At 50.0% G+C, this 25147-nt stretch overlaps 1 protein-coding gene across 15 annotated transcripts in view; it reads right to left on the bottom strand.

Moving 5' to 3' along the window:
* SEC31A (SEC31 homolog A, COPII coat complex component) overlaps positions 1–25147 on the bottom strand; it is a 998112-nt gene that overhangs the window by 599152 nt on the left and 373813 nt on the right. For all 15 annotated transcript variants that reach the window (XM_069626136.1, XM_069626132.1, XM_069626133.1 and 12 more), the window contains exon 11: positions 4526–4765. In XM_069626136.1, the coding sequence (XP_069482237.1) occupies positions 4526–4765 (240 nt within the window). The remainder of the gene's footprint in view (positions 1–4525; positions 4766–25147) is intronic.

Here is a 25147-nt window from a genome sequence, read left to right as displayed (position 1 = left end):
GGCAGTGACATTAAACGAAAAACTGACCTCCATGAAGTGTGCACCTAATCACTTAGTGAGGAAAGTAGTGAGAGTTGAGGGCAAGGATCTCTTTACTACTTGTAGTCGGCACATCATCACCAACTAGGGATGACTGTACCACACTACGTATGTATGAGATATTCACAGACAGGGCTAGATAATTAGCTATAGGGACTCAGACCCAGGAATAAATTGATGTAAATTAACAACTGCCGTCTATATTGTGTTATAATTGTTAGGGCAGACACAGTTAGTGGAAGTCCAGCGACTCCCATTGTCATTACCCATCTCTAACACATCTTTTTTATGAAAAATTCTGGACAAGGTGGCGTATATACAGATTTCAGAACATCTTAATAAATATCCTATTTTGAATGCACACCAATCCGGTTTCAGGCAGAGCTTTGGAAGAGAGACTTCACTTCTTGACCTTAAGTCTAAACTCTTAGACCGCTTGGATAAAAGTTCTTTCCCTATAAGTCTCTCTTGACCAGTCTGCGGCATTCGACTTGGTCGACCACTTTATTTTGAAATCCAGATGGTCTGAGATAGCTAATTTTTCACCTCTGGCGGTCTCATGGACAATGTCTTTCTTGGAGAACAGACATAGGGTCTGTTTAGACATACCAGAAGCTTCCCCCATTCCGGTTCTTTTTGGGGTCCCACAGGGGGCTAGTACTTTTAGTATATATAATCTGTTTATGGTACCGTTCTTGACTAATTTAGAGGCAGAGGGGATTATATTTTCTAATTACGCAGACGACACGCAATGTGTCGTCGAGCTCTCGGGTTGCCATTCAGGAGATGAAGCAGAGTTAAATAGAGTATTTAACATAATTGAAACCTGGATGCTTAATAACAACCTAGCGCTAAATAAAAGCAAAATGGAACTAATGATTATAGAAAGTTCTGTTACCCTCAGCAAGCTGGATAGCAAATTTCAATCCTTCAGGCTTGGATCCGACCATATTATTCTTGTCCCAAAACTAAAGAGTCTAGGAGTGACATTAGATCAGTCGTTATCCATGACACACCATGTCACTAGCGTAATCTTGGCCTCAGCATATTACATCAAATTGCTTCATCACCTCAGACCGCTCATCACACAGGTAAACCCAGAAACAATTGCCAGAACCCTCATTGGGGCAAACATAGATTATTGTGGCAGTCTATTAGTAGGTCTAAAAAAAGGAGACGCCCAAAGATTACAGATAATGCAGAACAGGGCTGTCACAGTGGTTTCGGGGCTGACCCGAAGAGACCGTGTAACAGAGGCAAGATGATCACTTCACTGGCTTCCTGTTGAAGCACGTACCAAGTGTAGGATCCGGAAAATTACCTTCAAATGCAGACAGGGCATCATGCCACCCTATCTGCAGCATGTCATTAATGAAAACATTTCTGGCAGAGAGTTGAGATCATCCGGGCAGAGCCGTCTGATAATCCCCAGGAGTAGAACCTCAAAGGCAGAGAACCGAGCCTTCCACATCGCGGCTCCAAAACTATGGAATCAGCTCCCCATCTCATTAAGACGCCAAAGTTCTCTGCAGAGTTTTAAGAAAAATCTGAACACATTCCTCTTCGCCTAAATCTATGACCCCGCAGCAAGTAACCCTACGGCGAGAGCATCCTTGCAGATGTTATATTTCGTCTTATAATCTGTATCAATGTTAGCGCCATTATGCCCCAGGGTCTACAGCACGCCATATAAATGTTGTAAAGTAAAGTAAATCTTAACAGAACCCACTTTCATAAAGCTCCATGCCCAAAAGGCATACGTCTTTGACCACCTCTTGATATGCCAAGCAGTTTCCCTGCAGAGGCAGAAGACAGGTTGAAAGGTCACATTTGCATTGCTTAAACATGTACAGGGTATTGGTATCACTCATCTTTGGTCAGAACTGCAGCTCCCTCAAAGCTCCTGGGTGCAACCAGGAAAACTAGAACCAGGGCTATGGAATCGAGAACCACCACTAAACCTAGTTGGATCCCAGAGACACTGTGGGGCAATAGAAAACAGAGTGAAAAGAGACTGCAGGGGAGACACAAATTCTTTCCAAACCCAGTTGTAAACTGTTAGAAAAAAATTCTTTTTGCTGCTTTCCTCCAATAAACTTCTATTGGACACCCTATATTTTTGCTTCGTTTGGACTCCGGTCCTGGCATTTCGGAGGCAAGTAAAGCATTCTGCTTTACATCCCTTGATTTGTGCTAATTTTTATGGAGAAGCTGAGCAGTCCATAAGACTATCAGTCCTGAGAGACTGCTTCTTTATGGATTTTTTTATTTTTGTGAGGTTAGGATACTTATCATTCTTATAACGCTTTCCTTTCGTGTGTGCATTTATGTGCATGTTTTGTCTGGTCCCAGTCCACATCCTGGTGCCTTAATGTCCGTTGCTGAGCAGATTGTGTGGATAGCCACTGCCAGTTTGAATGGTGCAGATCCTTACCAATGGTGGTCCTGGGCGAGCTTCCAGTCCAAATCTTGGATAAAGGGACTCCTGCAGCCATTTAATAGATTGTTGCAGACAAGATCCTTACGAAGAAGAGCAGGTTGCTGATGACCCTTGCAGCTGACCAGCAGTAACTCCAGTGAAGTCATGGTCCTGTTCTCTGCTTGATCTCAAGAAGACCCTCGTCGGTGTTTAAACCCGTGGGAACAATCAGTCTCAACACCAGCCAGCTCGAGGATCCATGGCTTTTGAGCCTTTGGAAATGTTCCTGGACCAACCGGTGGACTGACCAGCTCTCTCCTGGGCTACCTCCCTACATCCACTGCCATTCCGAGTGCATCCATGGAACTAGGTGGATCTTCAGCTTGTACAACAAGTTGACTGTTCCTGCATTTTCAGTCTTAACACTCTGCTACCTACCTTAAATTGGGTTATGCTGGACCTTTGTATCTGTCGGTTCACCAAAATAGGTCTATTCCAAACCACCCCAGGGTTGATTTTGGAAATTCTTAACCGACACAAAACTCACCAGCACGAGGAGAATCAAAGGGGGGAAAAAACAAGCAGCCAGAGCACACAGCTGCCACCACACAAATGGAGATTGAAAATGGGATGTGGCAAGGAACCGTCTCCTTAAAGACTTCCAGGGGAAGTCCCAAAACCCAAGGGAATAGCCTAGCCCGAGATTGGCTAATGGTGAGCATGTGACATGGAGGGCCAACGGAGCTGAGAGGGGCTCCACAACAGTGGGATATAAAAAGGCCAACTAGTGCAGAAGAGGGTGAAAGTTGGTTGGATGAAAAACTAATGTGCATATCTTGTACTTAATTTCCAGCTCATCTTCTATATCCTACACCAAAAGCAGCTGGCAATAAACCTCTGGTTTAATGGTGCTTTTATGTTTATTCCTTAACCAATTTAAAAAGCAAATAAGCAGCTTTTCAAAATAGTGCTCATTGGGAAGGGTTTGTGGCAACCAGGAGCTAATTTTTATGGCAAGGAACAGCTGCCAAAATTAAAATCCTAGGATTGCTTTTTAAATACCTATGGCTAAAACGTACTACCACACAAAATAAAACAAATACATTTTCAATGTTCACTTAACTCCTGAGATTTTGCTAAGAAAAGTTTTAACCCATCTAGCCCCCATAGACCGTTTATTATAAAAAGGCTAATTTAGTCGGATAACATTGCTTAGTTACATTTAAAGGATACATAATTCCCTCCGGACAACTCTTCCACTTATTTCCAAAGTGATTTTTATTTAAAAGCCAAACTTCGACTCTTAGGCCCTCATTATGACTGAGCTCACTCCGTGTTTGCCGGTAGGGGCTGTGAACTACCGGCAGGCCTGACCTGCCAGTTGTTCAGGCCCCTACGGGCAAATAAATCACTGAAGCCCTGGAACCGTTAACAGTGCCGGGACTTCAGTGTTCCCATTCCCATGGAGTCCCTAAAACTCCATGGGAATGGGAATGTACCTTTTCCCCGCCACCCGTAATATCCTGGTATTACCGGGCTATATCAGACTGAGGAAACTGTAAGCCGAGGTTGCTAGTAGGCCACTGCAAGCCTATCGGCAAATTCATAATGAGGGCCCTAGACTCTGTCGGAACATAATCCCGGAGGACACCTTCATATGCATAAGTAGCGTGATTATGGCCAGATTTTGAGTATTCTGTATGGAACGTTTAAGTTTTGAATACGCAGTGGAAAATGTATACAAGACAACCACGTCTGCAAATACCATATTAAAAAAGTGTATTGTATAATTTTATTCCTACAGCTTTAAGTCCATCCTCCCACTGGTTTCGCAAGATTGAGATCCTGATACCACAGTCCACTTTGAATTAGTTAGCAAATGACAATTTTCATCGATATTCACACATCTGAAAACTCCCTTCAGCTTCATAACCTTGTCTGAATGATTTACCTTTGAAACACTATATTCCTACTTCACGATGTGCGTACAAACTTGTCTTGAAGAATGTTGGGACAGAGGATGGGAGGCCTTGACATTTTATATTTTCAGATCTGGCCGCTGCTTACCTTTAAGAAAGACCACACGTTTCTTTCAAATTCCATCTGGGATGCTTGGATTTTCTGTTGGCAATACTCTGCAAAACCACCCTTCGACACTACTTCCTGCAGCTGATCTGAGCGCTTCAGGAACTCTTTCTCTGTGACCACTTGGCTCACGTACACATGGAAGTGGTGCTGCACAGCCTGGGAATGCTGTTGCTGCTGTGTGGGTTTCTCGTTCTCAAAGGTAACCAATTTGCCACCAAACTACAAAATAAAAAACACAGACTTCAAGAAGTTGATGAGAAGAACAAAATAAAAACCTTCAAACATCTACGATCAGATGACAAATTAAATGGGTAACAAATGTATGTATTGAAACAAAGTCTTATACATGGGTGCTTCCAAAACCTGAAGCACATCAAGCAGGCGAGCTGTTCACTACTCCATCAAAATCAAACCCATCACAAATCTTGGATTTTTAGTCCATGCATTCCTTAACTTTGGTCTTCAGAAATTGTGAATCACATGGTTTCTCAAAGTTTTACACATGACCATTAAAGTATCAATGTCAACCAGCTTGAGCTATGCATGTCCAGAATTCACAGATTACCAGTATGTGTGGAAACAAACAGAAATCTGAGCAAGCATTCAGTATTCCTCTCATGATTAAACAAAAAAAGATATAAAATGTAAATTTTCTCGTGCTGCATTGAGAAATTGTAAAAGAGGCCAATGAATATCCAGTGCTATGTCCAAGTTCACAAATTCTTGGTCTTAGGATCATTTTTGGTAAAGCAATTCAAAATTGATGTCTTAGCACCCGTGCAGGCACCTCAGCCAATCGGGTTGCTCGGAATATGGGCTGAGCCCCACAATATAAGCATGCGTTCCGAGCAATCAGAGAGGCCAGCACCCGCCCAGACATGTTCCCCTCCTTCCCGCGCCGTCTCCACTTATCTCCCCCACTTCCCACTCCTCTCCTCCCACTTATAGCTTGGAGAGGAGAGGCACCGGTGGGCTGCGCTGCCATTCCTCTCATGTCCATGGACCACCATGGAAATAGATGAGGGGCTCCAACTGGAGCCTCGCTTCCAATTCAATGGCGGCCAAATTGAATTACTATTTCATTGAAAGAATGGGTTGTGCGCTGGTCGTTACCCGTTCTTTCAAAGAAATAAAGGCCCATTAGCAACCTAGGGTGCTAATGCCATAATGACGAGTTACCCAGACCTTACCAGGTGGGAACGGCCTGGGGCACTAGTTATAGGCCCACGCTCCGCTCGTGCCGATTAACTTGGGCCGTGACCACCTGGTCAGGCCAGAATAACTTGTCATTAAGATCATAACCTCTGTTGCAAAGAAAATGCAAGCATGCAAACAAGCCAGAAGGGAAATGGGGATTTTCCCACATTAACTCAGTATAAAATCAGAATGTTATGAACATGTAAATATTATGATCAGTTTTGCCAAAGGGTTATATTTTAATCATTTCACCATCTTTATTCATTTTTAGGACAGTAGCATGCAGACAGGCTCATTCCACATTTCGAGTGCACTACATGTATGCTTGAAAGGCTCTGCACTAGCGCCATTAACACTCGGTTCACTTTAACCTTTGCTGCTATAGATGGATTTACATGAAATACACTAATCCCTTCTAGCTCTCTTAGAGGTGGCTGGGTTTAGTGCAAGAGAGTGCCATGGGTTTAGTGTGTTGTGAGCTATAGGTTCTGTTGGGAGAGACAGTTCAGAACTAGTTTAAAAAAAAAAAAAAAAAACTTATTTTCATATCATACACAACAAACATACCATTGCTTGACTAATAACAGAATGTTACACATAAGGTCTACACAAACGGGTTCAAATAATAAATGACACAAATTACAAGATGAGAGCTAGTAATATCCTTTAACCTCCCCCTCCCAGTTGCCCCAAACTTTATGAAATGTAGAGGAACAAACCTGTGCATTATAAACCAGTCTCTCCAGGGCCATATATATCGCTTAATCCAGGGGCAGTACCAGAGCACCCCACATCCAGGCAACAATCTTTTTGTCAGACCCATGGTTACAGACAAAAACACGTTCTCACATTTGGTGAAACAAGCATTCCCCCAATCCCAAGGAGCAAGAGTTTTGGCTCTTCCAGCATCTCAGAACCAATAACACCTGATTCCAGAACGATGTTGAGTAGATTTCTAAACCTAGCAAACAGACAATCGTTAAGCTTTCTTTGTCTCACCTAGTGGTAGCTGTACTCAAGGACCAGATTGAGGAGAAGAGGTAGTAGACAAGAAGGAACAAGTTACTTACCTGTAACTGTTCTCCAGCATGGGTCTGGCATGGATTCACATGCTCATGAATATTCACCCTTCGTCAGGCTGGGAATCCTCGGTAAAGAAAAACTCAGTTTCACTTCTGAACAGTCTTTCTCCTAACAACCAATCACTGGTCTCTGGGTCATACTGCTCCCAGCCAATGACTGCCCTCTACCTAAGCCTCTCTGGCAGCCATCTTCAGATTTGGTAGCATGTAATGTGGCAGTAGGAACAAGAGAAGAGCCGCAGTGTGTTAGGATGGATGGTTTGCATGTGAATCCATGCTGGAGAACAACAGTTACAGGTAGGTATCTTGTTCCTTCTCCAGCATGGGTCTGGGATGTATTCACATGCTCATGAATAAAGAATACGTAGCAGTACACACATGCACAACCACAGGAGGTGGCAAGGGTCAACATTAAGCATCTCTTACCTCTTCACCAGGCTCACTTTCAAGCGAACAGGTTGCGCAGCACTGCTTGGCCATCTCTGGACTCCTCCCTGGAATCCCTGTCGATGCAGTAGAATCTCGTGAAGGTGTGTGTGTCAACCTCCACGTTGCAGCCATGCAGCTGTCCAGCAGGGGCATACTAGACAGGAACGCCGTAGTTGCAGCGATCGCTCTGGTCGAGTGGGCTCTCGGGCGGCCAGGCAATAGTTGGTTTGCCAACCGGTGACAATGGGCGATACAGCCGGAGAGCCACCTGGAAATTGAAGCCTTGGAGAGGGCCTTCCCATGGTTTTCAGGGCCAAAGTTAAAAAAATTGCGACGTCTTCCGGAAACTCTGTGCGGTCCACATAGAACTTCAGTGCTCTAGCCACATTCAGCGAGTGCAAAGTCCTCTATGCTGGCGACAAAGGCGTCGGGAAGAATATAGATAACACCAAGGGCTTGTTTAGATGAAAGTCCAACGGCATCTTGGGCATGAAGTAGGGGTGCGTCCGTAGCACTACCCTCGTCTCGTGGAATGTTAAATAAGATGGTTTACAAGAGAGGGCCTGGGTCTCTCCCACTCGTCGTACGGAAGTGATGGCCACAAGAAAAGCTGTTTTCCATGACATAAATGTCAGTGGCGCCGAATGCACAGGCTCAAACGGAGGACCCATGAGCCTAGTCAGTACCACATTGAGCTCCTAAGATGGGGCGGAGCCTTCACCGGTGGGAACAAACAAAATTGTCCTTTGACGAACTCCTTGACCAATAGATGCGACCATAAGGATGATCGTCCAGGAGATCTGGTGTAGCGGGAGATAGCCGCCAGATGAACTTTGATGGAAGCATGGGCCAGTCCTGCCTTGGCCAACAACAAATACGGAAGCACCTGCAGAGCAGTGGCTCGTAGAGGGTCAATCTTCTGAGTACGGCACCAAACGGCGAACCCCTTCCACTTGTGCCCGTAGCATTTGAGAGTAGACGAAGCTCTGGTGTTGGCGAGCACCTCCTTACAATCCATTGGGAGATCGTAGTCCCAAAACTCTAGTGCTGCAAGAGCCAGACATTCAGGTTCAGCGATCCTGGGTCGTGGTGCAGAATCGCGCTTCGTTCCCTGGCGAGAAGATCTGCGACCACTGGAGGGGATGCCGACATGCCCAGAAGGTCCGCGTACCATATCTGCATCGGCCACGCTGGTGCAACGATGATCATCCTGCACCGGGACCGTCTGAGTTGATTGACTAATCAAAGAAGCAATGGCAACGGAGGGAACGCTTACAGAAATAGACCGTCCCAGGGGAAAGAGAACGCGTCCCCCATGCTCCCTGGCTGGGGAAACCTGCTGGCGAACCTCTGGCACTTGGTGTTCGTCGCCGTCGCAAACAGATCAATCTGGGGATTGCCCCATCTGCGGAACAGGTGATCCACTTGGTCATGCCGAAGTTCCCACTCGTGGCAAGAGCGCAGCTCCCGGCTGAGAGTGTCGGCAATGCTGTTCTTCACTCCTGCCAGATGAAACGGGATGAGAAACATCCCCTGGACTACGGCCCAGTGCCAAAGTTCCTGCGCCTCTTTGGAGGGCACCGGGGATCTGGTTTCCTCCCAGCTTCCTGATTTAGAACATTGTGGTGGTGTTTCGCGAAGACCCGTGCCATCTTGCACTTGAGGGCCCAAAACACTTCCCACAGCACCAAAACGTTGATGTGCAACGTCTTCTCCTGCGGTAGCCACAGGCCTCTTGCATGAAGACTTCCGGTGTGCGCTCCCCATCCTTCAAGGGAGGCGTCCGTCGTGACAGTCTCCTATGGGGTGGAGTCTGGAAATCCGTGCCTGTGGACAGATGTGCGCGCAAACCCCCACCACCGTATCGCTCGACAAACTCCCGTCGAGTGTGACCTTGTCCTCGAAGCTTCCAGACACTTATCCAATGGGCATCGATGAACTCCTGCAATGGACGCATCCGTAGCCTGCACAGCCGAAGGAGGTATATGCAGGACGACATCATGCCAAGCAGGGACTTGAACCTTGCAATCTTCAGGACCAACAGCCTTTGTACCTTGCCCAAGATGGCCGCTATCCTCTCCTCCGGCGGAGATGCCAGACAACACCATGTTGAGTCGACACCATGTTGGAATCAAGCAGGACTTTGCGTAGTTCACAGAGAACCCCAGATCCGTCGGGAGTTGGACGGTCTTCGCTGTGTGTTCGACGGCGATGTCCTTTGAGTTTGCCCGGATGAGCCAGACTTCCAGGTAAGGGCAGAGGTAGATCCCTTGAAGAAGCAGCTGCGCCGCCACCAGAGGCAGGCACTTGGTGAAAACCCTTGGCGTCGACTTCAATCCGAAGGGAAGGGCCTTGATCTGGTAATGTTGCCCTTGAACCACGAAGCGTAGGAGCTGCAGTGTCCCTTGTGTATGGGGATGTGAAAATAGGCATCTTCCAAGTCCAAGGACGATAGAAAATCCCCTTCTTCCAGCTGTCCTAGCACGTGCTGAAGAGTCACCATCTGAAACTGTTGAGACCTGATGTACTTGTTCAGACGGCGGAGGTCTAGGATGGGCCTCCAACCGCCGGTCTTCATTTTGGCGAAGTAGTAACACGAGCCCTGGAGCCTCTTTGGGACGAGCTCCATCGCACCCTTTCGTAGCATGGGCCGCACCTCCAGCAGAAGCTGAGGGATGTGGTTTTCCTGCCGGGCCACTGATGGTATGCGGGGACACTTCCGTTGAAACTCTAGGGTGTGTCCGTGGGCGAGAGCGTCCAGCACCCAACGGTCCGTGCAGATGCTCTTCCACACGCCAACGAAGATTGCAGGCTGGCCTCCCACCGGGGTGCCCGGGTGATAGCCCGACGCCACGGCCGGTTCGATCCGGTTTGGACGACATACTCTTCCCGATCTGGAATGGCCCTTGTAGGTCTCCTGGGCGGACTAGTGGGAGGGTTGACGGTAGGACGAAGCACCTCCCCCTGAATCCTTTGGAAGAACCCTGGGATTTTCCTCCAGAGGTCTGAAAGGACAGCCACCATTGCTGAAGCATGCCCAAGGCACGAGCCGTCTCAGTGTCCACCTTGATGGCCTGAAGAGACTCGTCCACAGTCTTCCCCAAACAAATTGTCCCCGTCGAAGGGCATGTCCACCACCTTCGACTGAACATCCTGGCGGAAATTAGTGGCCTTAAACCAGCCCCGCCCGAAGGTAAAAGCTGTTGCCCATTTGGCGGAAACCGGTGTCGGCGATGTCCGTGGCCACCTAATGGCGTGGTCTGATGCCACCTCGCCTTCTTGTAGGATCTCCAAAGCTTCCGCCCTCTTGTCGTCGGGAAGTCCAGGAGGGGAGCGATTTTGAACCAAATCTCCCTGTTGTAACGCGGCGAGGGCGTTTGCGGCCTTGATGGTCGTCGCTGCCGACGTGATAACTTCGCCCCATGGCAGCCAACTTCTTCCCCTCACTGTCTGGGGGTGGGGGAGGACGCTGCCGACGAGGAGGCGCCCGAAGATTTCTTCTTGGCCCCCGCTGAAACCACAGAGTCCAGAGACGGCTGGGACCTTAAGCACCGGAGCGCACAGTCCGGAACCCTGTATTTCTTCTCATAACGGTGCCTCCTCACAGGGGCCGAGGAACGGTTCTTCAAGAGGGACAATCCCTCGTCCCAAATGTCATCCAAGAGCAGGATCAAAAATACGATCTTCCTCTTTGCCTCGCGGCTCTGGTAAAGGAAACCCTCTTTCTTCTTTTCATCAGGGACAAGATGGATCAGCTCAGAGGCCCGCAAGATCATGGCGTGGAACAAGCCTATCTCGTCAAGCGGTGAAGATCTGGCCGGCGGTGAAGATCTGGCCGGCGGTGAAGATCTGGCCGGCGGTGAAGATCTGGCCGGCGGTGAAGATCTGGCCGGCGGTGAAGATAGATCCCCCAAACCGCCATCATCTGTGCGCGTCATCGCCGTGTCCGGATCCGTATCATCCCTTGGAGGGGAAGAGGGAGGCGAAGGGTGAACTCTCCTCTTCTTGGATGGTGGTTCCTCTGATGGTCCCAGCACTGCGGTTGGGGCCGCCAGCGCAAGAGTCATCGTCGTCCATCTCTGAGCATAGGGTATGCAGAGCAGTGAGAATGTCCACAGAGATATCTCCAGATGGTTGTTGAGGTGGTTGCTGAGGTGGCGGCAACAGTTAGGGCGTTTGCGGCTTAGGCTGGTTCTCCAAGCCCTTCACGCATTGTTGCTCCTAGTCTGTCTCTTCGTTGTCACCTTAGTCGTCACTGGGCCTGCTCTCGATGCATCGCTCCTCCTGGAGGGACCAGAGGTTGGTAAGCTACTCCTCGGAGGATATCCGAGCCCTGAAGAGCTACCGTGACCCCCGCCCCCTTTCTGCGACCAAAGGAGACAGTTTTGGGGAGATGATGGGCATCTTCTCCGTTGTCCTTTTCAACCCATCGAAAGGACTCCCTCCTGGCAGGCAGGGATACTCTTGCCTTCAGGGCTGTGCCCTGCGGATACGCATCGGCGGCCTTCGCGAGGGACGCCACCACGCCTTCGATGGAAGGGGCCTTTGTCAGATGTACCTAGGCCTTCACGACATTGGTTGAGCCCGAGACCTTCACGGTGGGGGGGGGGGGGGGTCTGAGCCTCGCTCCCCCTTGGCCTTCTTCATAGGGCCTTTCTGGGTCTTCTCCAAGATCTAGCCCAGATGGTCCGACGACTTCTTAGACGAACTTGAGAGTTGGCTTGTCGACGAAGGCGCTGTTCTCGCCCTGGCCGCAGCGGAGCCCGTTGCAACGGCGCTCCTGGTGGCAGTGGACTCGCGGTGCTTAACCTTATGTTGGGACCCCACAGGAGGGGCACCCTCAAAGATCTTAGAAGACCGCTCAACTTTCTTCTGGGCAGGGGAGGCATGCTGCCGGGACTGCCGTCACCTGCCGGGACTCCCCCTGAGCAGGGGCTTGGCCTGCAGCCACTCGAGACACCTGCATCGGTCTCAACGGTCTCACTCCCCCTACCTTTCCTCCCACGTTTCATTCTACTCTCCCTATCGCCCACTTCGTTCTGCTGATCACTAACTACTCACTGTCCCACCAGCACCATGGGCCCCATCCAGATTCCGCTCCTTTCAGCTCCTAGCCCCTCTCCATTGGAACTCTCTCCCTCTCCGCTCCATCACCTCATATTCATCTTTCCGCACCTCCTCAAAATCCCACCTTCTTCAATCCCCCACTTAACATTTCTCTACCACTCCCATCTATCGCTCTCCTTCTCATGTTTATTCTAATGTTCCTGGCAAATTGTCCTAAAGATTGTTCTCGGTTATTTGATTCATGACTTGTATTAATTGCTTCTTATGCATGTATTAACTGTTGTTCCATGTTAAGCGCTTTGGCTTAAAGCGCTACATAAAATTCAATAAAATTCAAATTCAGACCAATGCTGGAGAACAAGAGTTAAAAGGTAAGTAACTTTTCCTTCTCCAGCATGGGGTCTGGCATGGATTCACATGCTCAAGAATAAAGATTACACAGCAGTACACATACACAACCACAGGAGGTGGCAAGGCTCAACAGAAGTAAAAACACTACCCCTGGAACAGACTCACCACAAGTGAGCAGTTTGTGTAGCACAACTTGGCCGACCCGGGACTCCTTCCTGGAAACCCTGTTGATGCAGTAGTATCTTGTGAAGGTGTGCATGGACCTTCACGTAGAAACCTTGCAGATGTTGAGCAAGGGCACACCAGAGAAACGCTGCTGCTGCAATAGCTCTGGTGGAATGTACTCTCGGCCATTCTAAAAGGGGTCTGTTAGCCAGCCGATGACAGTGCATGATGAAGCCGGAGAGCCACATGGGGATGGAAGCTTTCGACAAGGCCTTCCCATGATTCATAGTTCCAAAAAGTCTTGTGAAACCCATTTGTGCGTGCCACATGAAACATCAAGGTATGAGCAACGTCCAGCGAACGCAAGGCCCCCTCTGCTGGCAACGACGGATTCGGGAAGAAGACGGGCAACACCAAAGGCTTGTTGAGGTGGAACCCCGACTGCTCCTTTCACATAAAGGTGGGGTGCGTACAAAGTAACTCTTGAATCGTGGAAGGACAAGTACAGCTGCTTGCAGGTCAGGGCCTGGATCTCCCCGACCCGCCTGGCCGAGATGATCGCCATAAGGAAACAAGTCTTCCATGACAGAAACTGGAGCGTGGCATGATGCATCGGCTCAAAGGGCACCCTCATGAGTTTAGTCAGGACCACATTGAGTTCCCAAGCTGGGGCAGGAGCCTTCACTGGTGGAAAAGTCCTAAAGAGGCCTTTGAGGAACTCCATGACTAGTCTGTGCGACCACAGGGAAGGCCTACCCAGTGTCCTGGTGTAACGGGATATGGCGGCCAGGTGCACCGATAGAGGCGCGAGTCAGTCCTGCCTTGGCCAAGGAAAGCAGCTATGGTAGGAGCTGCAGGGCTGTGACACACAGAGGGGTAATCTTCTGAGCCTGGCACCACACACAGAAATGCTTCCACTTATGGCCGTAGCACGTCAACGTTGCAGAGGCTCTGGCCTTGGCCAGGATGTTCCAAATTGTAGGGCTGCAGGAGCCGGCTCCCCTCGCCCCCAACCCTCCCCACCCCCCCACCCCCCCACCCCCCCGAGGTTCAGCAACGCTGGGTTGTGGTGCAGAATCGCCCCTCCCTTTCTGGAGAGATCGGGAAGTAGTACCGGCCTGATGGATGGAGCCGGGCACAGACGTAGCAGGTCTGGATACTAGATTTGTTGCGGCCATGCCGGAGCAACTAGTATCATCCTGCAGTGACACTGTCGGAGTACGTTCATCACTTGTAGCAGGAGTAGGAACGGAGGAAAAGCGTTTAGGAAAAGTCCCTCTCATGTGAACGAGAACGCAGCCCCCATGATACTCAGCTGCAGGAACCTGCTAGTGAATTTCTAACACTTGGAATTCATTGCCGTTGCGAAAAGATTGATCTGGAGTTCACCCCATTTGTGGAATAGAAGATCCACTTGGTCTTGGCAAAGCTCCCAGTCGTGGCAAGAACGCAGCTCCCTTCTGACCGACAATGGTGTTCTTGGTGCCCACCAGGTGAAAAGGGACAAGAAACCAGTCTTGAGGAATGGCCCAGTGCCACAGATCCTGGGCCTCCCTGGAGAGAGCCAAAGAGCGCATCCCACCCAAATTCTGGATGTAGAACATGGTGGTGGTGGAGGTGTCCGTGAAGATCCTCACTACCTTGCCCCTCAGCTACGGTGGGAAGGGCTTGAGGGTCCAGAAGATTGCCCGAAGCTCCAGGACAATGATGAAGGGTCTTTTCTTCTGGCAGCCAGAGGCCTCTGGCGTGCAACTGTCCAGTGTGAACTCCCCAACCTTCCAGAGAAGTATCCGTGGTGAGTGTATTCTGGAAAGGAGGGACTTGGAATGGGGCCTCTTGCGCGAGATGAGTGTGCACGCCCCACCATTGTATCACTCGTTGGAACTCCTTGTTGAGGGCGATCTTGTCCATCCAGAATCCCGAGACTTGCAGCCACCTCGCATCCAGAAACTCCTGTAGAGGCCTCATCCGTAGTTTGCAAAGGAAGACTAGGTTGACACACGAGGACATCATGCCCAGCAGTGACTTGACTGCTCACACAGTAGCCAACCGAGCCGACGACAGGTATGCACCTTTCCTAGGATGGCCATCACTCTCTCTTCCGAGGGAGATGCCAGACAACTTACTGTGTTGAGTCAGGCTTCCAGAAAGGGCGCTCTGCGGTGGCTCCAAGCAGTACTTTGGATAATTTATGGAGAATCCCAGATCAGTCAGTAGACGCACGGCCCTCGCCATGTGTTGGCTCACCAGAGCGTGGGAGCAGGATTGGACGAGCCAATCGTCCAGATAAGGGCAGATGTGAATGCCCTAGAGATGAAGATGCGCCACCACCGCAGCCAAGAACTTTTTAAAGACCCTTGGGGCAGATTCCAGGCTGACGGGGAGTGCCTTGAACCAATAGTGTCGCCCTGGATCGCAACCCTCAGGAACTTGCAGCGCTTCCAGTGGATGGGGACGTGGAAGTAGGCATCCTCCAGTTGCCGGAGCACGTGCAGCAACGTGACCATCCTGAATTTCTGGGACTTTAAGAACTTGAGTCGTCTCAGGTCCAGGATCGGCCTCCACCCTCCTGACTTTTAGGACCAGAAAGTATCTGGAGTACACTCCGGAGCACTGGAGGCACTGGGGCATGGGCTCCATCGCCCCTACTTCAACATTGCATGGACCTCCTGCAACAGCTGCTCCACGTGCTGTCTTATCGAGCCACTAGGGGGGAATACAAGGACACCTGCATTGGAACTCCAAGATGTGTCTGTTCGAGAGCGTCCAGCACCCATTTGTCAGTGGTGATGGGTCTTCCACGTGCTGACGAATGTCGCCAGCCAGCCTCCCACTGGGGTGCACAAGTAGGGGCTCGAGTCCACGGCCGGTTCAGGCCTGTTTCAGGGTCAGAGCTCTGCCCTGCGGTCGGCACCAACGCTGTCCTCTGCTGCCGTATGCCTGTGAGGTACCTCTGTAGGCCTCGAGTCGTGGAGCGGGATGGCTGCCGATAGGGGGTGGCATAACCCAGTTAACCACTGACTAGCATCCTAAATATTCCTTCATATTGTGTTTTACTACATATCCCTTGGAGGACCTGCCAGGATTTCCTCTTGAGGAAAGGAAGGACGGCCAACGTTGCTGCAGGATACCCAGTGAACGTGGCGTGTCTGTCTTACTAATATGCAAAGACTTGTTGAAGGGTCTTGCCAAATAAGTCTCTCCATCAAATGGCATGTCCAACACTTTGAACTAAATGTCCTGTCTGAAGTTGGTGGCCTTCAGCCATCCCTCCCGATGAAGACACACTCCATTGCCCATTTGACAGAACCCGATGTCTGTAAAATCCAATGCCACTGTGATGGCGTGGTCCAAGGCCACTTCCCCCTTTTGGAACAGTCCCAGAGCTTCTACCTTGTCTTCAGGTAAGAAGTCCAAAATAGGGCCCAGTTTATACAATAGTTCCGATCATAAAGGGACAAAATGGCCAGGGCATTAGCAGCCTTAATGATGCTGGCAGCAGTATAGATGATTTTCCCCATAGCATTCAGCTTCTTCCCCTCCTGCTTTAAAGGCACCATGGATGAGGACGACAGGTTTGAAGAGCGTTTCCTGGCTCAGGAGTCAGGTGAAGGCTGGGACCTCTGGTACTTGGGGGCCGAGTCTGGAACTCTGCATTTCTTCTCGAGCAAGTCCCGCTTGGATGGAGCAGTGCCCGATTTATTAGGGCCAGGCCCGCATCCCATCTATCATCCACAGACATGATTGTCTTCCGTCTGGACTCCTGACATTGGTAAAGGAATTCTTCCTTTTTCGACTCCTCAGGCACCATTTGGAACAGTTCTGAGACCACGGACATCGGGTGGAAGGAGCCGGCCTTACTCGGTGGAGATGCCCTGTGGGGTTTATCTGTGCCCACCGATTCCCCGTAAGCTGGTACGAAGTCATCGGCTTAGTCAATGTCCTTCGCCGTAGCCGCTGTATCAGTATCCGTGTGTGTGGCAGGATCCCCATTCGGGGTCAAGTCCTGAGGTGGAGGCGGTTGACGCCTTGAACCAACAGGGTCCTTTGACCTGCGCTTGCGCCTGGAAGGGCTTCCGGGAAGCAGTCTTGGGGGACTCCTATATGCAGCAGGGCCCGGTGTGGGCAGCAGTCTAGTTGAATTTCTGATACAAGCGTGTGCAGCATGGTCAGAATGTCCAAAGACATGTCCCTGGGCTGACGCGTGGAAGGAATGAGAGGTGGAGGTTCCAGAACAGTGCGCCCCCTTCTGGCGAGGTGGAGGACCGGGCTCGCCTCGTGGTGACCCCACCTACAGACACGGGTCCCTGACCTCCTTCGTGGTCCGGAAATCATACTTTGGGCAGATTGTCATTGCCCTCATCGGAGCTCGTATATATTTGTACCAGTCTCACCAGGGAAGCCCGTGGTTCCGTACCCTTCTTACGGTCTCCATAGGAGTTTTACCCTTTCCCCTCTCTGGATACTTCTGGGGAAGAGCAGCTGCTGTCCCCATTCCAGGGGCCTTCGCCAGAGCCATGGCAGATGCTTCACGCCATGGCGTTAGTATACACCACAGGGACAGCCGTCGTCGTGACTGGATACCACCATTGTGTCCAAGCCCCCTTTTGACGTGGTAGTCGACCATGTCATCGATGGGGTAGCAGCAGGAGCCTTCGTCGACATGGTTGTCACCGTTGATGAAGTTGTTTGGCCGGTTGAGCTGCCAATGGCATCGCTTATGGGTGGGGGGCAATGAATGGCCACCTCTGGAACTCTCCTTTGCCGCTTTGTACGCCAATGGTAAGCACAGTTTTGAAGGAGTTAAAGACTCTCTTAGAGTGAGCGCCCCTCACTGGTAGACTCGCCGCAGAAGTGGCTGGTGACGGTGACCTGGTCCTTCCCGAGCTCGGACCCGCAGCAGCGGCAAACCCAGTGGGATCAACGACGTGCAGCCTGGCCTTCTTTTGGACCCGAGGTCGGGGCATCCTCAAAGGATCTGGAACAATTTTCATGGAACAATTTTCATAGGGAGTTTCTTTGTGGAACCGGCTGGTCCGGCAGAGGCATGACCATGCCCAGAGCCAGAGGTCTTGACTGATTTGAGCCATGCAGCCAGCCTGCTGTAGCAATCCTCGTCTTTTGGTAAATCCACAGCAGACCACGCATCCCTCCTCATCATGGCCCGGATGCGGACAATAAAGACATTTATTGTGTCGATCTACGACGTACTTGTTCCTCAATCGACATTTCACACAGCGTTTGAAGAGGCATCCCTTCTCCTCGGTCACAGTGGAAAGGTGCAAAAAAGGCCCGAGCCTGCTCGAAACGTGAAAGATCCTCAATGTATTGTGATCTTCACTAACAGCAGGTCCCCGCTGCTGGTAGTCTATTTCCTGTCGAAAGATTAGGCAAAAACCAGTCAAAAACTTGTCAAAAATTTGCCAAAAACTTCAAACATGAAAAAATTGCTCAGAGAGCACTAAGACCACTCCCAACACTGAATCGTATGGTAACAATCTGAAGATGGCCTCCAGGAGTGGAGCTGATGGAGAGGACAGTCATTGGACGGGGGCAGTATGACCCAAGGACAGCGATTGGTTTAGAGGAGAAATCCAGTTTTCAAGCTAAAGTGAAACTGTTTTTTCTTTTACCGAGGATTTCCAGCTTGACAGGAACATTAATGAGCATGTGAATCCAGTCCAGACCCCATGCTGGCGAAAAGTAGTTATTCTAGGCATTCTATGCACACTGAAAAATGAAACTACAGAGTAATATCACACAATACTTCCACGATATAGATGAACAAGTTACTTCTTACCTGGTAACGTTCTTTAGACGGGATGTTCCTCCGACGTATTCCTTATCTTTGATAATACGTTTCCAGCTTGCTGGCCTTGGAAATGTTTTCTGTAGAGGGCGCTGCGCGTCGACGTCCGCCGAGTCGATGTCCCTCGACGGCCACCGTATCGGCGCCGACGTCACCATGCCCATAAATAGCCACGCGCTGCGTCCGTTGCTCAGTTCTGTTTTGTAGCATAAGAAAAGACATGCCTGAATCGGTTAGTAACCTTGAAGTAGCAAAAGCTGCAACCACAAGGGAAGTTATCACTGCGGGGATGGATGGGAGGAGCGATAAGGAATACGTCGGAGGAACATCCCATCGAAAGAATGTTACCAGGTAAGAAGTAACTTGTTCTTCGAAGGGATTGTGTCCTCCGACGTATTCCTGATCTTTGATAGACTCCCATAGCCGTGGTATGTAATTGGAGGAGGGAGCGATAGTGTTATGTATCCCTTTAGGGATGGACCGAATGTAATACGGCCTTGCCAAATCTGGTCTCTTGAGCAGTGGAGGAATCCAGATTGTAAAATTTTGTGAATGTATGTGCGGACGATCATATGGCAGCCGCACATATGTCCCGGACCGGTACCCCTCTCTGGAGAGCCGAAGAGGCTGCGATACCCCTGGTTGAATGAGCCCTGAGATTTTGGGGTGGCTCTTTCCCTGCTAGTCTATAACATTCCAGGATGGTCAAAATAATCCATCTGGAGATGGTTTGTTTTGTTATGGGTAGTCCCAACTTGTGACCCGAGTATCCTACAAACAGTTGGTCTGCTTGCCTGATCCTAGCCATTCTACTGATGTAAAAGCTCAGAGCTCGCCTAGGGTCCAGCCTGTGTAGCCTTTCCTCCTCTTTCCCCGGATGGGGAGGAGGGTAGAATGAAGGAAGGTAATTTTCAGAGTAATATGGAATTCAGAAACCACCTTTGGGAGGAAATTAGGCTTCACCTGTAGGACAACCTTGTCCTTGTGGAAGATTGTATGTGGGGGTTTACAGGAGAGAGCTTGTAGCTCACTCACCCTCCTAGCAGATGTTAGTGCTACCAGTAGGACAGTTTTAAGTGTGAGAAATCTCAATGAGCAAAAGTGAAGTGGTTCGAATGGAGTGCCCATTAATAAGTTTAAGACTAAATGTAAGTCCCATAATGGAACCTGGAATGGTTTTGGAGGGTAAACATTAGTTAGACCCTTGAGAAATTGTACCACTAGAGGAATTTTGAAATACGATGGTTCCTCCGCAATGCCCTTGAAGATAGAAAGCGCTGCAAGATAGCCTTTTACAGTGCCAACTTGAAGGCTTGAGTTTGCCAAGTAGAGTAGAATAACACCGTTGGTGTACCACATGAAAAAGGGTCGATATTCTCTTCCCTACACAAGCTGCAAAACCTGTTCCAACGGCAGCGGTATAAAGACTTTGTTGCTGGTCTTCTGGCCGAAAGCAACACCTCCATGACGTCATCAGGGAGATCTCAATCCTTGTACCTCACCCTTTCAGAAGCCAAGCGTGAAGGTTGAGGGTTCTGGTGTCTGGATGGAGAACCTGATCTCCCTTCTGCGAGAGAAGATTCTCTTTGAGTGGAAGACGGATTGGAGGGCAGATGGACATATCTAGAAGGTCCGGGTACCACATTCTCCTGGCCCAATCCGGGGCAATTAGGATCATGGTTTTCCGGAATCTTCTCAACCTCCTGATCATTTGAGGATTAACAGGGACTGGTGGGAACGCGTAAAGGAGTGGAAACTCCCAGTCCACTACGAACGCATCTCCTAGAGCTCCTCTCGGGGGAAATTCCCTTGAACAGAACAGATCGCACTTCCTGTTGGTGTTTGTGGCGAACAGATCCACCTGAGGGGTTCCCCAAAGGGCGAAGATCTCTTGAAGGACTTCCTGAGCTAGCTCCCACTCGTGGGAGACTGCTCTGCCTGCTCAGAGCATCCGCTGTCAAATTCTTCTCTCGGGCTAGGTGGACTGCCGATAGAGAGATTCCTTCCCGAATTGCCCAAAACCAGAGCTGCATTGCCTCTCTGCACAGTGGCAGTGATCCTACGCCTCCTCTTTTGTTGAGGTAGTGCATGGCCACCGTGTTGTCCGTCATTATCAGGACATTTCTCCCCTGTACTGACGTCAGGAAAGCTTTCAGCGCTAGTCTGATCGCTCTCAGCTCTAATAGGTTGATATGTAGTCTGGACTCCGATTTAGACCAACGACCGCTGATGGTCAAGTTGTTGGCATGGGCTCCCCACCCTGTGAGCAAGGCGTCTGTGACTACCGTTATCTCCGGCCATGGTTGCCAAAACAATTCTCCTTTCAAGATGTTCTCTGGATAAGCCCACCATTGAAGGTCGTCGGCTACCTTGTCCGGAATCCGGAGGAGGTCTGTCATTCTCCCTGAGAATTGTGACCACTGACTTCTCAGTGCCCACTGAAGAGATCTCATTCTCAGGCGAGCCTCTGGCACAAGGAAGATGCAGGATGCCATGAGGCCTAGCAACCTCAAAAAGTCAAAGGCTGGGAGACGCTGGGCATTTTGAAACTTGGTGAACATCTGTAGAATATCTTGAGCCCTCACCTCTGGTGGCGAGGCTTTTCCCAGGGAAGTGTCCAGTACCACTCCAATGAACTGGAGTCTTTGAGATGGTATCATCTGTGACTTCTTTAAATTGAGGGAGAAGCCCAGTCTGAAGTAAGAGGCAGACATAATCTAGCTGGGTCTGGGCATGTTCCGAAGATACGGCCCTGATCAGCCAATCGTCCAGGTAGGGATTGACGTGGATCCCTTCCCTCCTTAGACTTGCCGCCACTACCGACATCAGCTTGGTGAAGACGCTCGGGGCGGAGGTCAGCCCAAATGGCAGAACTCGAAATTGATAATGAGAGTTGCCAATTGCGAACCTCAGGTATTTCCTGTGCTTGAGATGGATTGGCACATGGAAATAAGCATCCTGAATGTCCAGAGATACCAGCCAGTCCTGGAGCTGGAGGGTCTGAAGGATCTGCGAGAGAGTTACCATCTTGAACTTGTCCTTCCTGAGGAACTTGTTCAATTCTCGTAAGCCCAGGATGGGTCTCAGTCCTCCATCCTTCTTTGGTATGAGAAAGTAGGGGGAGTACCAGCCCTTGTTCCTGTCCGCTACAGGTACCGGTTCTATGGCACTTTTCTCTAGCAGGTCCATAATTTCCTGCAAGAGGAGCGGATCTGGAACTTTTAGGGAGCTGTTCCCCAGTGGATGACTCCGAGGGATGTGTAGAAAGGGCAGGCAGTAACCTTGGGCAACTGTCTCCAACGCCCAAGCATCTGACGTTATAGCCTGCCATTCCGTCAGATGGTGAGTTAACCTGCCCCCTACAGGTGTCTTGTGTGTGAAGGCTTTAGAGTGGTTTGAGGGCGGCTGATGCAGATGCCGAGGGTAAAGAGGCACCTGCTGCTGCTGCGGTCTTAGTACCTTTGACCCGTCCACCTCGGGTGGATCTCCTTTGGCCTCTGAGCCGGCTGTCCTCTGCCTTTCCCGAATGCGGAATAGCGAAAGGAGTTTCCTCTCCCAGAGGTTCCTGGGGGGCGAAAAGGAGTTTGGCGGATAGCAGCTCCTAAGGATTTTGCTGCTGCTTTAGAAGTCTGTAACTTTTCCAGACTGTCATCAGCCTTTTTCCCGAATAATGAAGAGCCGTCAAAGGGCATACTCAAAAGTCTGGCCTGTACATCAGGGGCAAAGCCTGACTTTCGCAACCACGCATGCCTGCGGATTGTTGTACTTGCCGCCATGGCCCTGCTGATACTGTCAGCGAAATCGATGCCCGTTTGAAGTGATTCGCACATGGCATCTTTGCCATCTTTAATGATATTAAGGAAGGCTTCCTTTTCCTCTCCATCGGGTATGCAGTCAGCCGCTGATGAAGCACACTCCCATAGTGTGTGACTGTTACCTGGCGAGCATACAGGTGGCATTGATGGACTTAAACGCCATACTACAGGCAGAGAAGACTTTCTTTGCCATAGAGTCATACCTCTTGTCATCCCTATCCTGTGGTACAGTAGGGTAAGCAGTCCTACTGCTGGATGAAGTTGCCGCTTGAACCACCAGGCTCTCTGGGGTCGGGTGTTTTGACAGGTATTCAGGGTCAGCAGCCGCTACCCTATACTTTGTCGACAATCTTTTATTGACTGCTGGGATAACTTCGGGAGTTTCCCCAATTGGATGCAATTTTTCTTTGTAGGGCTGCATGGAAGGGGACCACCGGGTCCTCCTGTGGGCCTTTGTCCAATATATCTGTTAGATCATCCTGTTGGAAAACGGGTGAGGGCGCAGACCAACCCATAAACTCAATTATTCTTGCCATCAGGGTTCTATATGGTGTTTCGGCATGTTCCCCTGGGTCTGGCTTTACAAATTCCACTTCTGGGGAAGTGTCTAGTCCACTTGCCTCATGAAGTGACTCCTGTAGTTCCTTCAGCTTTCTTTCTTCAGAGGTGAAATCCTCTGCAGTAGGCAGTGTGGTTCTCTGTAAACCAAATGTTTCCTGATCAGAGTCTTCCCCTTCATAAATTGAAGAAAGACCAGGGTATTCTGATCTCTGAAATGGAGTAAACCCATCTCTAGGGCCAAAGGAGCAAAACTAGTCGTTATTGGACGAGAAAATGTCGAAGTCGTCGACGCCGATGTAACAGGCTTCGAAGGCGACGAAAATGGCTTCGAAAAAACTGGAAGGGGTCTCGAAGAACTCGAGAGGATCGGGATCCTACTCGAGGGCATCGACGACGGTCTCGGCGTCGTGCCGGAGGCCCTTGAAATCACCGTTGGCTGTGGAGCCTTGGTCCTCTCTTTCATCGGCATCGACGATGGCGTCGAGTCGATCGACCGATGCGTCGAGGAACCCTTCAACAACGGCGTCGATGGAGCTGATCCGAGCGTCGAAGGAATCTTCGACGACGGCGTCTAAGGAACCTTCGACGTCGAAGATGGTGCCTTCTTACCCAATGGATCATGGCGCTCTCGGGTGGAATGTTTCGCCGGGTGCTGCGACTCGCAGCGTTTTGATTTTTTGGGTTTTTCACCCGGGGTATCACCCTCAGCTGTCTTCGAGGGGGTTGAGGCCGCGTTCTCGAAGACGCTTAACATTTTCTTTCCGATTTCCTCCCACTCAGCTTGAGAACTGTGTTTGGTGGGACAGGAAACTCTTTCTGGGGACACAGAAGACGAGGAATGGGACCTTCGACGTCTCTTTTTTGAGTGTCTAGATCTCGACTAATGGTGGGAGCTGCTTCGAGATCTAGAATGGGAGTGTTTGACGGCGAGGAGACGAATGCCTCGACTCAGCCGACAAAACCTTCGAGGAGGATTTGGCTGACTTACCTCTCTCGAGCTTCCCCTTTCGCTCCTTCAGGGCTTTCGCCGTCATGGATATGCAGTCCTCACACTCCGAACAATGGTGCTCGGACCCCAAGCACCATAAACAGACCCTGTGTGGATACGTTATTGACATTTTTTTTACCGCAGTCTCGACATTTCTTGAAGCCGGATCGCAGCGTCGTCGGTTCTGATGAAGAAGCCATCGAGAACGATAAGGAATATTCGAGTCGAAATAGATAGTAAACCTGACTGAACTGAGCAACGACGTTCCGAGGCCCCACACAGCGCGGAAAAACGGAACTGAGCAACGGACGCAGCGCATGGCTATTTATGGGCATGGTGACGTCGGCGCCGATACGGTGGCCGTCGAGGGACATCGACTTGGCGGACGTCGACGCACAGCGCCTTCTACAGAAAAAATTTCCGAGGCCAGCAAGCTGGAAACGTATTATCAAAGATAAGGAATACGTCGGAGGACACAATCCCTTCGAAATATACATTCACTATGGTTCATAAAGCAGTTAAGTAAATCAAATGCTGCCAATGATAGAACCAGATCACAAGTTAATACCCTAACTTCAGCAGTCCAAACCCTAAGAAGAATAGGTATTGTGCCCAAAAGTCATAGGAGCCAAATGCTTCTCCCCAGAATGGAGTCTCTGTAGGCAAGTTAGAATTTACTTGTTTTGGTGTTGATCAAAAAACTTGCCAACTATTTTACTAATGTAAGTAACATTTCTCTTTCAGGAGTTACTAGGACAACCAAACGGCAGTGGAATGTAAGGTTTGGGAGAGAAAGGGACTTATTCCCAATGTAATCATATGAAGCACAAGGGGTGGGGTAAACAGATACACTGCATTTACTTACCCCCATGACCGATTTTCGCAGGCAACTTGGTGGATCCACTGGGGGGTGGTTGGGGGAGGTGGGATTGGCTAAAGGTTGGTTTCCTGCCATTGATTCTACCGAGAGGTGCCCAGGAGCTGCAAGTACAAGGATTCTTCCAGTGGGGTACACATGCAAGGTACAACCTCTGGCGATGAAGAAATTCAAGAAACACTGATGCATGCCTATTCAGGACAGTTCACAGGATGGGGGTAAGGAGAGTTTCAGCAACGGTATCTGCACGCAGGCGACGA

The sequence above is a fragment of the Ambystoma mexicanum genome, chromosome 6p, assembly GCF_040938575.1.
Source record: "Ambystoma mexicanum isolate Mex_15411 chromosome 6p, UKY_AmexF1_1, whole genome shotgun sequence".
In the NCBI taxonomy this organism is placed as follows: domain Eukaryota; kingdom Metazoa; phylum Chordata; class Amphibia; order Caudata; family Ambystomatidae; genus Ambystoma; species Ambystoma mexicanum.
The sequence above is the reverse complement of the archived record's forward strand: the minus strand, read 5'-3'. Positions and strand labels throughout refer to the sequence as shown.